This window comes from Pan troglodytes, chromosome 5, assembly GCF_028858775.2.
Source record: "Pan troglodytes isolate AG18354 chromosome 5, NHGRI_mPanTro3-v2.0_pri, whole genome shotgun sequence".
NCBI lineage: Eukaryota > Metazoa > Chordata > Mammalia > Primates > Hominidae > Pan > Pan troglodytes.
The window spans coordinates 167256692-167271725 of record NC_072403.2 but is presented as its reverse complement, the minus strand read 5'-3'; the positions used below and the strand labels follow the sequence as shown (position 1 = coordinate 167271725).

Here is a 15034-nt window from a genome sequence, read left to right as displayed (position 1 = left end):
TGACTTTTTTAACTGAATTTTTAAATGCACAGGTTTAAAAAGTTTAGTTTTGTTACTCGCATAAGTATATGAGCTCATTTTACTGATCTTTTTATAAACTAGATGCTTTCTGATGCAGCACCTGGGAAACTGAGAATTGTTCATGGAGATGTCTTGACATTTAAGGTAGAAAAGGCCTTTTCAGAAAGTCTTAAAAGACCCTGGGAAGATGGTAAGTGCTTTTGGGTAGTTATAAAACATTTCTTTTATGATTATTTATATCACAAATGTTCATTTTATGATACATTTATTACAAATGTCTTATATGTTTATATTTTAAATTATCTGAACAGAATTAATGTGTATTATAATTTTCTCTTGCTACTTGCTTCCAAATTATAAAATCTAGTTACTTTTTTTAGTTCTAATTCATTTGTCTCATTTCCAACTGTTTTGTATTCTGTGCAAATAAACTTACCATTTTTTGTGGTACCATATAAGGATAGGGTAAACTATCAATTGTTATTTGTTCCAAATAGTGGAAAAAAAGAAGTGCTTTAGTAAACTAAGCCATGCCCAAGCCATTGTTTTAACTTTTTCTATTATTCTTCACATTCAATGACCAACCAAGGCAGTCTTCATTCACAGACAGTGTTTATTGGGTACCTGCTGTGTGCAGCCCTTCAGAATGCATAGATAAATAGGGTATGTTTCTTCCTATAACAGACTCTCAGAACAAACGGAGGAGGGCTTAGGTGCCTCCACATCTGGCTGCCCCCATGTCTCTGGCCTCCCCCATGACCAGACTCCTTCAGATGGGCCACACTTGCAGTCTCTGCCAGCTGACAGGCCCTCCTGTTCTTAGCATGCAGCCTTCAGGTTTCTGCCCCAGCCCAGCCACACTGGAACCACAATGCCTTCCTCATTACCTGTTTCAAACCTTATCTGACTGAGTTCTCCCAAATTCATTTAACTGTAATCTATAGTCTTCCGGAGGATTTCTCTTGCTCTTTTTCTCCCTGATACCAGCCCCTCCTGTTTTTCCTTTTACATTTGTGAACTTTTTCTAACTATTCTTAGCTGGTGGTTGTTTTTCTACCCACTTTGTACATATTGTTGTTTCTGGGGTTTTTCTTTTTGGGCAAATTTGCCAGATTACTCCATTCCTATGGTTTCACTTACCACCTACGTATTGCAGACATTCACATCTTTATATGCTGCCTGTACCCCCTTCCTGGCATCTGACCTCTGACAGCTTCATCTAGGTGTTCCATAGGCACTTTAACCTCATCATGTCCAAAATGAATTCTCTTTTTCCTCAAGCCAACTCTTTTTCCTGTATTTCCTAGGCCAGAAATTCAAGGACTTTTCTCTGAGTAACTGAGCAGTAATTAAGTATAATTTTTTCCTCAATAATCCAAAGCAGATTGTGAGAAAACATTGCTTTTGAATAATAAGTGAAAAAAAAAATTTAGCCATGTCTATTTATATATTTTTCTTTGATGCTATTAATATCCAGTCTGATTTTACTCGTCACTGAAATTGTATTCAGAATATATTGATGGAATCATTTCAGGTTGTTTTTTCCTCTGCCACCAGATCCTCCAAATGTACATATTATTGGAAATCTGCCTTTTAGTGTTTCAACTCCACTGATTATCAAGTGGCTTGAAAATATTTCCTGTAGAGATGGACCTTTTGTTTATGGCAGAACTCAGATGACTTTGACTTTTCAAAAGGAAGTGGCAGAGGTAAGTTTTAACATTTTGTGACTATTTTATCACATGTTCAAATTCCAAAGCAAAATAATAATACTGCATTTTTACCACAGTTTGTGTTTTCTAAGTCAATATCTTATTACACCCACAAGAACCCAGCAGCAGCTCAGCCAAAAGTTAAAACTTTGATGATGATGACAGATGTAACTGCTGTGAGCTTCTGGGAAAACATGAATGATGTATGTTAGCCAAGGAGGTAGTGTGGTAAACACAGGGATGCAACAGCCATCGATGCCACTGGAGAAAGACAAAAGCGATGCCCTGTTGGCCATACCCAGGATTGGCACGTGATACCTTAAAATTGATCCTTTAAGCTTAATGGCATGGCAGTTAAAGAATATGATAATTGGCCGGGCATGGTGACTCATGCCTATAATTCCAGCACTTTGGGAGGCCGAGGCAGGCGGATCACGAGGTCAGGAGTTTGAAACCAGCCTGGCCAACATGGTGAAATCCCGTCTCTACTAAAAATACAAAAAAAAAAAAAAAAAATTAGTCGGGTGTGGTGGGGGGTGCCTGTAATCCCAGCTACTCAGGAGGCTGAGCCAGGAGAATTGCTTGAACCTGGGAGGCGGAGGTTGCAGTGAGCAAAGATCGTGCCACTGCACTCCAGCTTGGGTAACAGAGCAAGACTCTGTCTCGGCGGGGGCGTGCGGGAAGAATGTGATAATCAATTTGGAGCTGAGAAAGAGAAGGGGATTGAGGGTCTCATTATTCAGTATATAAATTGTACTTCCTCCCTCACCTCAGTGAAGTCTGCTATGCCTGCATTCCCATGGCAGAAGTGTTCTGGGTTCACTCTAGAAAGTAAACCCTCCAGGGTAAGCAGGGGTGGTGCTTGAGCGGCAAAGGTATAAGGAGGGATGTGCAGACTCTTAAGTGGTTTTTTAAAAAAATTTTATTATGACATATAAGTACAAGAATATACAGCCATCCCTTGGTATCCATAGGGGATTGATTCCAGAACCCCCACAAATACCAAAATCTACAGGTGCTCAAGTCCCTGATGTCAAACAGTGTAGTATTTGCATATAACCTATGCATATCATCCCATATACTTTAAATCATCTCTACATTATTTGTAATACCTAAGACAGTATAAATGTTTTATAAATAGTTGTTACACTGTATTATTTGAGGAATAATGATAAGGGAAAAATCTGTACATGCAACCATCCTTTTTTTATTCCCTGAATATTTTTGATCTGGGATTGGTTGGATCCATGGATATGGAACCCACAGATACTGATGGATGACTGTATAATGTACATGGATGACTTAATAAAGGGCACTCCTGAATCCCCATGTACATGGATGACTTAATAAAGGGAACTCCTGAATCCCCACCCCCAACATGGGTAATTGAATCACTAGTACCTTTGAGACCCTATTGTATCCCTTACTCTGATTGCATCTCCTTTCCATCCCATGCTAGTAAGGTCATCACTACTGTGAATTTTGGCTTTATTCCCTTGCATAGTCTTATCACACAGATTTATATTCCTATGATGAATGCACTTTAGTTTTGTCCTTTTTTTTTTTTTTTTTTTTTTTTGACAGAGTCTCACTCTGTCACCCAGGCTGGAGTGCAGTGGCACGATCTTGGCTCACTGCAAGCTCCATCTCCCGGGTTCACGCCATTCTCCTGCCTCAGCCTCCCGAGTAGCTGGGACTACAGGCGCCTGCCACCACGCCCGGCTAATTTTTTGTATTTTTAGTAGAGACGGGGTTTCACCATGTTAGCCAGGATGGTCTCGATCTCCTGACCTCGTGATCCACCCACCTCAGCCTCCCAAAGTGCTGGGATTACAGGCGTGAGCCACTGCGCCCAGCCCAGTTTTGTCCACTTTTGACAACTGGGTTTATATAATATGTATTCATATAGTATGTATTGTTTTTATCCTGAACATTCTTTGTAGGATTCACTGACGTTGCTTATGACTGCAGTTTATTTAGGTAGCTATATATACTACCCACTATTTGACTGTGTAAGATCCTTATCTATTCATTCTCATGTTGGTGGACCATGAATTAGTTTCATTGTTCTGTTTTTACAAACAAAACTGTCGTAAACATTCCATACTGTGTCAGTTGGGGCACATGGGCAACATTTCTCTAGGGTATTTACCTGGGAGTGGAACTGCAAATCTTCACCCCTGCATAGATAATGCTAAGTTGATCTCTGAAATCATCACGCCTGTTTATATTCCCACCAGCAGTGTGTATGAGTTCATTTTGCTCCATATTCTTGCCAGTACTCACTATTGCCAGACTTGTACATTTTTATTAATCTCAGGGTAATGGAATGTCATTGTGTTTTATTTTGTCCTTGCTGGTTTATAGCAAAATTGGGCACTATTGTGTGTTTACTGGCCTTTTTGAGTTCCTTGTTTTTAGTGCTTGCTTTTTGCTCACCTTTCTTTTGGGTTGCTTATCTTTTTCCTACTGATCTGGAGGAGTTCTCACATACTCTTTAATACTCTTCATACTAGTCCTTAGTTAAATGTGTTGAGCATTTCTTCTACTCTATTGCATGTTGTTATTTTCTTTTTATGGTGTCTTTTGAAGAGCAAGCATTCTTAATTTTAAATTTATGTCTAGTGCTTTTTGTGTTTTGTTGAGGAAACACTTTTATCTTGAGTTCATGAAGATATTCTTCTGTTATCTTCTAGAAGCTTTATGTTTACCTTTCACATTTATATCTATAGTCCACTCGGGTTTGATCTCTGTGTATAGTGAAGTAGAAGCAATTTTACTATTTTTAACATATGGGTCCCAATTAACCTAGCTCCATTTACTCACAAGTCAGCCCTCGTTGATCCCTGTCAGCACCTCTGTCAGCATTGGTCTGGTTAGAGACATCATATAAGCATTGGTCTGATTAGAAACATCAAGAAAAAAATGACATGAAATCCAGGAAGCAGAGGGCTCCCTACAGGACAGAGAGAAAGGAGTCCTCAGGAAGAACAACCAGTCCAGATTGGAGCCAATTAAAAGGGGAATTTGATAAAATTACTGTCAAGTTTGCATAGAGTAAAAAAAAAGTTACAAAAACTCAGGAGAGTTGAAGATTGAATTCATGATAAATAAATAGAGAACTAAATATAACAGGGAGTGAATCAAGGGAAATATACCATTATTGGAATGAGAAGTACAAAAATATTATTTGGAGATAAATAATTATTTTGAAAACCTAAGAAAAAATGAGAGACATATATAAAAATAACTACAAAACCTAACTGAGAATCTCAAGATCACTGAGATAAATCCAGAGAAATATCATAGCCCCAGAAGGAAAAATGATTATTTTAAAGAAGCTGATTTTTCCAAGAATTCTGTATGTCTAATTATAATCCTCAAAGAACTTATCTTGAAATACGCAGTTCTAAGGATCATCTGGAGGAATAGACCTGCAACAATACATAAGAAATGTTGAAAAGGGAGAGTGATGAGAGAAGACTTCCTTGTCATATGCTAAAATGTATGGTGAAGCTTTAATAATTAAAGCAGTATGAGAAGCAGCACGTGACAGAGCAATTACTAGACTAGCAAGCCCAATGCAGACACCTTAGCAGTATCTGATAATGGTCAGATCAAAAATCAGCAGTGAAGGAAAGAACTAAGTAAATGCATGGATATTTGGTTAACTATTATGAAAAAAAATTATCTCTAAAATCCATTTGGATCTTTGGATCTTCTCTTTCTGTCCTCATTATATTCATGCCTTCCTTGGCATTTTTCTATGTATGTATGTATGTATGATATTTAAAGTAGATGTTTTGGCCAGGCGTGCTGGCTCACACCTGTAATCTCAACACTTTGGGAGGCTAAGGTGGGAGGATTGCTTGAGCCCAGAGTTCGAGACCAGCCTGGGTAACATAGCTCCCTATGTTACCTTGTCTCTACAAAAAATAAATAAAAAATTAGCCAGGTCCAGTGCTGCATGCCTGTGGTCTCGACTACTCAGGAGGCTGAGGTGGGAGGATCACCTGAGCCCAGGAGATCAAATTACAGTGAGCCGTGATCATGTCACTGCACTCCAGCCTGGGCGGCAGAGCAAGACCCTATCTCAAAAAATTGAACAAATAAGTAGCTGTTTTAAGATCCTTGCCTGCTAATTTCATTACCTCTATCATTTCTGTACTCTTTTAGTGATTGATTTCCCCTTCTTGCTATAGGTTGCATTTTTCTGTTTCTTTGAAAGCCTGATAATTTCTGACAAAACATCAGGTATTGTGAGAGTTTTATTTTTTTTAATGCTGATGAGGGCTGGATTTTGTGGTATTGGGTTGAGTGTTGGGTTTGTTGTGACACATAGATGAGGTTGCTTGAGGCTTTTATTGTTCTGGTGGATCCAGGGTAGCTTTTAATTTGGGGCTCGTTGAGCCCCAGTACTACATCATGACCTTTCTGAGGAAGGCACCCAACGCCCTGCATGTTGCAGGGCCTCTTGAGCCATGTGAGCCCCAGTTGCTTCTGCCTTCCCCTGGTTCTAGTTCAGGCTCCCAAGCCTCAGGCACCTGCAGATCAGTGCTCAGCAGGGGACTTGGGGGACCCTTGGGACCCTTTTGCTACCTCAGGAGCTCTGCCTCACATTCTCTCTCCCTCTCCTGTTCCTGTCTCCCCCACCCGCTGCTCCTGCACACGTGTGAGCACCGCGTGTGTGCGTTTTCCATGTCTCTGGTAGTCTGCCCCACAAATTCTGCCTGCCGAGGCCTCCCAGATCTCCAGCTCTGACTCCCTGAGCCCAGGAGACCTCTAGGCTCAGTTTGAGCTGCCCCCTGCCTCTGCTGCAGCCTGAGAAGGGCCTCCAGTCCTCTGCAGGCCGGGCATCTAAGGCTCATCTCCTTTCCATTTCAGTAATGACAGTCCTGCTCCACCTGTTGTCCTGTTTATGCGAACTCTTGTTTCCTATGACTTATTCAGCTTTATACTTGTTTCAGAACAAAACTTTTTAATGCCAGAATTTGTTTGAAATCAATAGACTCTACTACTACATAAGCTTAATTCTTTAAATGCCTTCCTCTCAGATAATTTGAGTATATCATAAGAATTTCATTTCTTAGATCTATCCCTCTCTTTTTACCCTTGTTTCTGTTTAGGGAAATCATTTCCAACAAGGGCACTTTTGCCTTATCTGCTCCTCAGGGGCATTTGGCAATGTCTGACATGTTTTTGGTTGTCACACCCGGGAGGGGGCTCTGGTCTCTAGTGGATAGAAGGTTAGGGATGCTGGGAAGCATTCTTCAGTGCACAACAGAGCCTCCCACAGCAAAGAACCACCCAACATTAATCAGCCCAAGATGTCAGTCATGCCAAGGTTGAAAAACTTTCCTTTAGATGATTTGGCCATAAAATCTTTCTCTCAGGAGTCTTGGAACTTCCCATCATAAAAATGTAGGACCGTTTCATGTTTGTTAGGAACCCTGAGATGATATCACCACTTTTCTTAAGGTCTTTGTCATTTCCTCTTCATGAACCTGCTAATTCTCTTGGGTTGGTTTGAATTGGGCCCATGCTGAGTTTTCTCTGTCGTTTTTCTCAACCTTTGGATATGTTGGTTCTGACAGAAACCATTCTTGTTTCCTCTGCACTTATACAACTTCTGACACCAGATGTGTGGGTTTTTTCCACACCAAGCAATCTCCAATTCTCCAAACACCAGCTGGGTATCCTGCAGTTTCATTCAATTCCGACACTGTCCACATGTTTTTAGTGTTAGATCCCACAAGTTAAGGGCCAAGTCCCACAAGACTGCGCCTCACTTCAGATGACAGTCACAAATCTGGGCCTCTAGGAGTTCTGAGCGACCAGCTATAAAATAAATCAGAGGTTTCCATGTCCCCCTCCTCAGATTGAATCACTTTTCAGAATGGCTCAAAACCTCAGGGAAACACCTTACCTACACTTGAGTAATGGGTAATCAGTTGGTCTCAGTGACCAGCCCCATCTTGAGCTACCTAGAGGCCTCATCCTAAGTTATCTCATTACTGTAAACTCTGGGGGACTTATGAATTTAAAGCAAGACATGCCGATTACTCAGGAAATTTCAAGGGCTTTAGAAGCCAGCGACAAAGTCCAAATATATTTCTTATTAAACCACATCTGTGGATTTATTTTTCTCAGCCGACATGACTATTTTGGTATTTCTGCTCTTGAATAACACAATAGAGATACAAAATACTATGTACTCTATTTGTGTGGGGGGAAACACAAAGAAACAGAGGCTTAAGAAGAGGTGGAGTAATATTTTCGGTGACTCAGCATGTCAGTTGTGGTTATTAATAATAGTGTTGCTTCGACTTCACCATATGCAATTCTTTTTCTTTAACAAAAAAAGTTGATTTTAGTTCAATTTTAGCATGAATATTGAGAAGAGTTTATATAGAGTCTATAATTTATGGAATGCCTTAGAAGTCTAGGTAACACTGGTCCTCTGATTTTCACATTTTGCAAGTGAAAGTTTCAGTGGGAGAATATATACTGTATTAGTCCATTCTTTTTTTTTTTTTGAGGCCGAGTCTCGCCACTCTGTCACCCAGGCTGGACTGCAGTGGTGCCATCTCGGCTTGCTGCAAGCCCCGCCTCCCGGGTTCATGCCATTCAACTGCCTCAGCCTCCCGAGTAGCTGGGACTACAGGTGCCCACCACCACGCCCGGCTAATTTTTTGCATTTTTAGTAGAGACGGGGTTTCACCATGTTAGCCAGGATGGTCTCGATCTCCTGACCTCGTGATCCACCCGCCTCAGCCTCCTAAAGTGCTGGGATTACAGGCGTGAGCCACCACACCCAGCCCCTATGTTAGTCCATTCTATGCACTGCTATAAAGAGATACCTGAGACTGGGTAATTTATTTTTTAAAAAAGGTTTAATTGGCTCACATTTCTGCAACTCTACAGGAAGCATGGCTGGGGAAGCCTCAGGAAACTTATAATCATGGCAGAAGGCAAAGGGGAAGCAGGCATGGTTTATGTGGCTGGAGCAGTAGGAAGAGAGAGCGGGGAGGTGCTACACACTTTACAACAAGCAGTTCTCATGAGAACTCAGTCACTGTCGTGCAAGAGGGAAATCTGCCCCCTTGATCCAATCACCTTTCACCAGGCGCCTCCTCCAACGTTGGGGATTACAATTTGACGAGATTTGGGCAGGGACAGTAATTCACACCATTTCATATAGCAGCATTTTCTTATATGCCATTTACTCTTGACATGGCTGTATATGTAATTTTGTATTTTAGCCACAGGAAGCTCTTTTTAACATTTACTTTGATTGGCTTTGTGAATTACAAAACAGAAATAAATGAGCACCGTTGTCTTATTCCTGTCTCTAGCACTACAGGATCTAAGTGTAAGAATTCAGCTCATATGCATTAAGGGACATATAGACAATATGAAGTTACAGTTCATAAAATGTAATCAGACTGTTAAGCAGTAAGTGAGAACTAATCCCATCTAACCTCATTTTATTAATATAAATGATGAACTGAGGCTCAAAAGGTTTAATGTCTTCCAGAAGGTCGTGGAGTAGTTACAGGGAAGGCTGAACTTGAGTACAGGTAGTGTGTTTTCTGCTAAAGTCATGATGTGCAAGTTCTCGATGCTGCTGGCCCTGTGTTCTTTTCTTTCTGGTCCAGCATCAGCCTCTTTTTCTCCCACCATCTCCAGAGGATCCTGGCTGTTGATGAGCACATCCCAAGCAGGGAGGGAGTCACCCTCTCCATTAATTACCTTACATAGTTCTCATTGTCCCTGATATATGGCTGTGTAGCTTCTCAAGTGTAAGCCTAATTTTTCTCCTTGTACTTAAAATTATTTTAGATGAATAAGAAAAAAAAACCACTGTCCTTGTAAATTCTTTGACCCCTTGTTTTTCTCATACTCCATCAAAATGCTTTTTAAAAGCTCAAGGGTTAGAGGTTTCCTTTTAAAGAAAAATTAACTAGTTTGGTTTCCTGACCTTTTGTTGCTAAAATCATCTATCTTGTAATGGATGTTGAATTTTTATAGCTTTCCCAATAGTACATCTATCACAGAAACAGTAATGTATATTTGAGGTTGATAGACCATTTCTGTGTTATGCTAGCTTTGAATGAAATCTTTTGTAGAGCTTTCTGGTCTGTGATTTGAATTTTTCCTTAATGAGTTAGGGACAGCTATGTGTGCTGCTTTTTTGTAAATTGAAATATGTGATTCGCATGTTTTCATCTCTACAGCCTGGGGATATATGCTACAAAGATTGAATTGAATGGGTCAGGTTAATGGATTGGGACACATATTCCCCTGACGTTTCTGGATGTGTTCTAAGTGAAATATACTTAAATACTTAAATAAGATCTTTTTTGAATTGTGCCAGTTGGATATTAAAATTTGCAATGCATTTTGAATTTCTGAATTTTCTGCCAGTAGTAAGATTAAGCTCCTTTTTTACTTTATGAAGAACTAGAAATATTTTTGACCACTTGATCCATAAGCTTATTCTTTAACTTAAATCTCTACTTCTGTCATTTTTTGTAGCTGTATGAGAGTATATGTGTCTTGGTTTTACATTTTAGTAAGAAAGATTATATTTTGTCTTACATGCTATACTAACTCATCACTTATCTTGAGTACGGCATCCCAATAATTTCAACTCTCCAAACAGACAAGAGCCAGACAGTTTAAAATGAAAAGGTCATGGGGAAGAGGTATGAGATGAAAGGTTGGCTTTGAGTACAATCTATAACTTTGCCCATAGGAAGTTTCTTCCATATCTCACACAGAACCTATTTTTTAATCTTCCTTAAGGCAAAGCTCTAATAAGGTAAATTATATGGTTTTCATGTCCACAGCAGGCTACAAGCAGCAAAGGAAAAGAAGTGATTAGACTATGTGTGTGCATTGCAGTGAAGCGGGAAAGAGCAAACCCAGCAGCTGCAAACCAGCTCAGAAAGCACTGTGTCTTTTACTGTTGAGCAGTGGGGCCCCCTCCCTGCCTACCTAGCCCCAGGATTATTCCAGTAATCATTGGTGTTTGTAATGTTGCCCCTGAATCATTCAGAAGAGGGTTAGAATGTCCTTTGAGCTCTTAAGAACACAGAGAGGCAAGATACATTTTAGAAAGATAAGCATCCCTAAATTTTTTTACCCACCACTCAGCTCTGTTCAATTTTAATATATTGCCATATTTTTATATCTTTTTTAAAGAAATAAAATATTATTGATATGTTTGGAGCCCTCTTCTATCCCCTTTCTTTCCCTTCTATGAGTTGTACTGTCTTAAACTTCGTCATCATTATTTCCATACATATTTTATCCTTGCACTGCAGATAAATACACCACACACACATACACACACACACACACACACTCAGAGAGAGAGAGTAAATGATAGGAGTAATCTTTTCAAGATTTTATACAAATAGCATTATACTGTACAAATTTTCTGTGACTTGATTATTTTTTATTCCATTTTGGGATTCAATCTCGTATTCCATTATCAAAATTATCACAGTTTATTTTTTCGTTCACATGTTGATTTTTATTATTTTTTTCATTTCTTGACATTACACATAATACCATAATGAACATTTTTATACCTATCGCCTGTGTAAGTATGTATGTACGCTGTGCTCTAGGATATGTTCTTAGAGACCTAGAGGGTCATGAGGTTTTACACAGCTTCAGCTCTACTGTATATTGCCAAATTATGCTACAAATGCTTGTACAGATTTCCTCTCTCACTAGCAGTATCTGAAAGTTCCTGTAGCTGCAGATATTCTCCAATATCAGGTTCTGTTAGGTTTTTCTTTTAATTGTTCATTTCATGTGTATGAAATTATATCTAATGTTCTAATTTGCATATTCCTACTTTGTACTGTGGTGGAGCATAGTTTATATTATGGTTTATTTGGATTTCTCTTATGTGAGTTGCCTTATATATTCTATTAGCTATTTATCTTATGATTATTGATGTACAGGAATTTCATCTGTATTCTGAACACTATAAATTTCAAATAATTTCTCTTAGTCTGTGACTTATAAACATTTATAAAGTTTTATTATACAGAAATTTAAAATTTTAATAAAGTACAGTAGTTTTTGTTGTTGTTGTTGTTGTTGTTGAGGAGGGCGTCTTGCTGTGTTGCCCAGGCTGGTCTTGAGCTCCTGGCCTCTGGCAGTCCTCCTGTTTTGGATTCCCAAAGCACTGGAATTACAGGCATGAGCCACTGTTCCCAGCCAAGATCAAAAAAATATATATATTATATATATATGTATAAATACATATATATACACACGTATATATGCACACATATATATACACACATATATACACGCATGTGTATATATACATATATATACACGTGTATATACACATATATATACACGCATATATACAGATATATATACACACACATATATATATATTTTGTCCCCAAAGCAAAGCTATATAAGAAAAGACATACATAGATACATATATTTTAGAAAGATGTATATACATACATATATACATATATGTGTGTGTGTCTGTCTGTCTGTCTGTCTGTCTTTTCTTATATAGCTCTGCTTTTACATCTGTAGGAAATTCTTCCCTACCATGGAAGTCATAGATATTTGCTTATAAAAATTTTAAAGTTTTTCTTTTCACTTATTGTTAATTTGCTTAGAGTTTTTTTTGGTTATGGCATGAGATAAGGACCTACTGTTTTCTCCTATGGATATCTAATTACACCGGTGTCACTTACCGAATGATCCTTCCTTTTCTGTTAGCAGTTGCTACATCGCATCTATCATGTGTTAAATATCTAATGTGCTTGGGTCTGTTTCTAAGGCATTTGTTTTATTGATCTGTCTGGGCCTGCATCAATTTGATGTCTGGTAGGGTGAGCTCCCCATCATTGTTGGTATTCTTCAGGAGCGTCCTGGCCATTCTTGGCCTTATATAAATTTTACATGGAATTTAAATATATATATAATACATATGGAAATTAATTTTTAAAATCCTGTTGGACTTTTAATTGAAATTGCATTGCATTTATGAATTAATTGAAATATACCTAATTAATTGCAAAACAAAAATGTTTGAGTGTTTAAAAGAATAAATTACTAGGTTTTTACAAAAATTATTTGTCAAGAACAGCCAATTTCCCAAAGGTTCTGAATACTCAAGGTTTTACTATATTAAGTGAATTTGAAAAGCACACCATTTAAAATGTTCATTCATATATTGGGGTGATTCAGAAAATTAAGGGTTTAAGCATCTTTCATTTTTCATTATGCTTGCTAATTTCTTCATCAAGTATTTATTGATTGCTTGTTTTATGTAGGGCCTTCTCCTATAGAATATAACAGTCGTTCGAAAATCCCAACAGCCATTGGTAGAGCAAATGTTCTTATTTTTGTAGTGCATTATATATGACATAATTCACATTTCTTAGGTGTACCTCAGTTGATGTTGGAGGAAAATATTCCCCATGTTTGCTGTGTGTCATGTGTCAGATAGCCCACCCTTTTCAAATTTGCCTCAAAAAGTCTACCTAGTGTTCAGAAATAATGGAATGTTGACTCTTTTTCATCTAATCAGGCTGGACTAATTATTTGCTAAAATTCATTTTTGTCTCTCTCTAGAGACTTGCAGCCAATACAGGAAGCAAACAGCGTAGTCGCCTCTCTGTTATGGCTCAGTACCTCTGCAATGTTCGACACATCTTTACAATTCCAGGACAAGCTTTTGTCCCCAAACCAGAGGTAAGTTTCTGCTTATTTGTTGTAGTATATCAGAATTAGGATGTTTGTTCCCCTGAGGATGTGTCATAGGAAATAACCTCTAGGATCTAACCTTTGTTTATGTGCAAACTGACACTGTACTTTACTTCTGAATAAGAACCACAAAAATCGTAATATGAATAGCTAGTTCTTACTATAATTGTTCTCCTTAAGTAGGGTGACTAAATGTTTAGGTTCATGCATGTTACCCTGGTGGCAGTATCATTCATCATCTTCATCTTCATGATGTTACTCTTAAAGTATCCCCGTATGGAAGATAAGTTACACGGTCACCCAATACTTGAGAAAAGAAATAAAATACTTTTGTGTTTTCTGTTAGAGACCTCTAACTAAAGCTACATCAAACATTATTTACGTAACACTTTTTTGGGAGACCTTATTATGGTAGTGTTATTTGTGGTAAATCATCTGTGGAAGAAACAGTTGGATATTAAACTAGGCTTTGACTATTATATGCTAGTTATGTGAGTAAGTGCTAGTTACAGAAACAGAGTTTCTCTGCCAAAAATTAAAATTAAAAAAACTGTTGTTTGTTTTTAGCAAAACCACTGCTTGGTGAGTTACTACAAGATGTGTACTATTAAAAACTCATCTTTTTCTTCAGTGAATGTATATTGAGCATTTGCTGCTTGAAAATGCGTTGGGTAGCAAGGGGAGTCTACAGGGATATGAGCCTAATCCGATACAGAGTCTGCCTTCAGGGAGTTCACAGCCTCATGAGGAATAGAAATTTCTCACTGGTCCCTAAAACTCTCAAATATAAGGTCTTGCAGAGTTTCCCTTGCATCATGTATCCTTCATAAATAACAAGAGATAGCATGGAAAAAAATGCATTATGTGACTATAGATTTAGATATAGATTCTAGATTTAGAATGGAGACCCTAACCAATAGTGTTAGATCTACTTGTCTGTCTTGAAGACGCCTAAGTGATCTCCATGCTCTTTGCTGCCACCTTCATACTTCTTTGCCATTTGGCCAGTTAGCTGAGCGTTCAGGTGACTAGGAAGTCAGGCCATCTTCCGCTTACGTAATAGACATAATTGTCAGCTTTTTCTAAATCGAGCTCAGGGAGCTTGCTATCGGTGCCACCTCCCTTCAGCATCTCAGACTTCAGAGACATTGCGAATGACTTCTCCTAGAATAATTAGATCCAAGACAGAATTTGATGACTGGAGGTATCTTATAGGTTATCTTCAAATTTAAAACATTTGTGCTTTCAGGGACTTTCTCTCCTAGTACAGGTGGCCATTATAATGAAAAAAATAAAAATAAAAAACCAGTGACCATGTAGCTTGATTTCTTCTTGTCATGCACATGTGTGTGCATATAACATTTTAAATAGTGTAAGACTCATTATATCAAAAACCAAGATCCTTACTCCTAGGCCTCTATAGTTATGGTTATGACCATTATCCAGAATCTCCAGGCTATTTAAGTTTTACTAACGGGTTCTTAGGATAGATATTCGAATATTTTTAGTGGAAGCTTTCTAACTCTGTTTTAGTTACCTAG

General features: G+C 38.4%; 1 protein-coding gene across 4 annotated transcripts in view; it reads left to right on the top strand.

Annotated features, from left to right (window-relative positions):
* Positions 1–15034, top strand: part of TFB1M (transcription factor B1, mitochondrial) — a 67161-nt gene that overhangs the window by 15746 nt on the left and 36381 nt on the right. For all 4 annotated transcript variants that reach the window (XR_008548336.2, NM_001362392.1, XM_054685411.2 and 1 more), the window contains exons 3-5: positions 103–211; positions 1579–1730; positions 13362–13481. Coding sequence is in view for 3 of the 4 variants with exons in the window: in NM_001362392.1 (NP_001349321.1) it covers positions 103–211; positions 1579–1730; positions 13362–13481 (381 nt within the window). In the remaining variant the exon portion in view is untranslated. The remainder of the gene's footprint in view (positions 1–102; positions 212–1578; positions 1731–13361; positions 13482–15034) is intronic.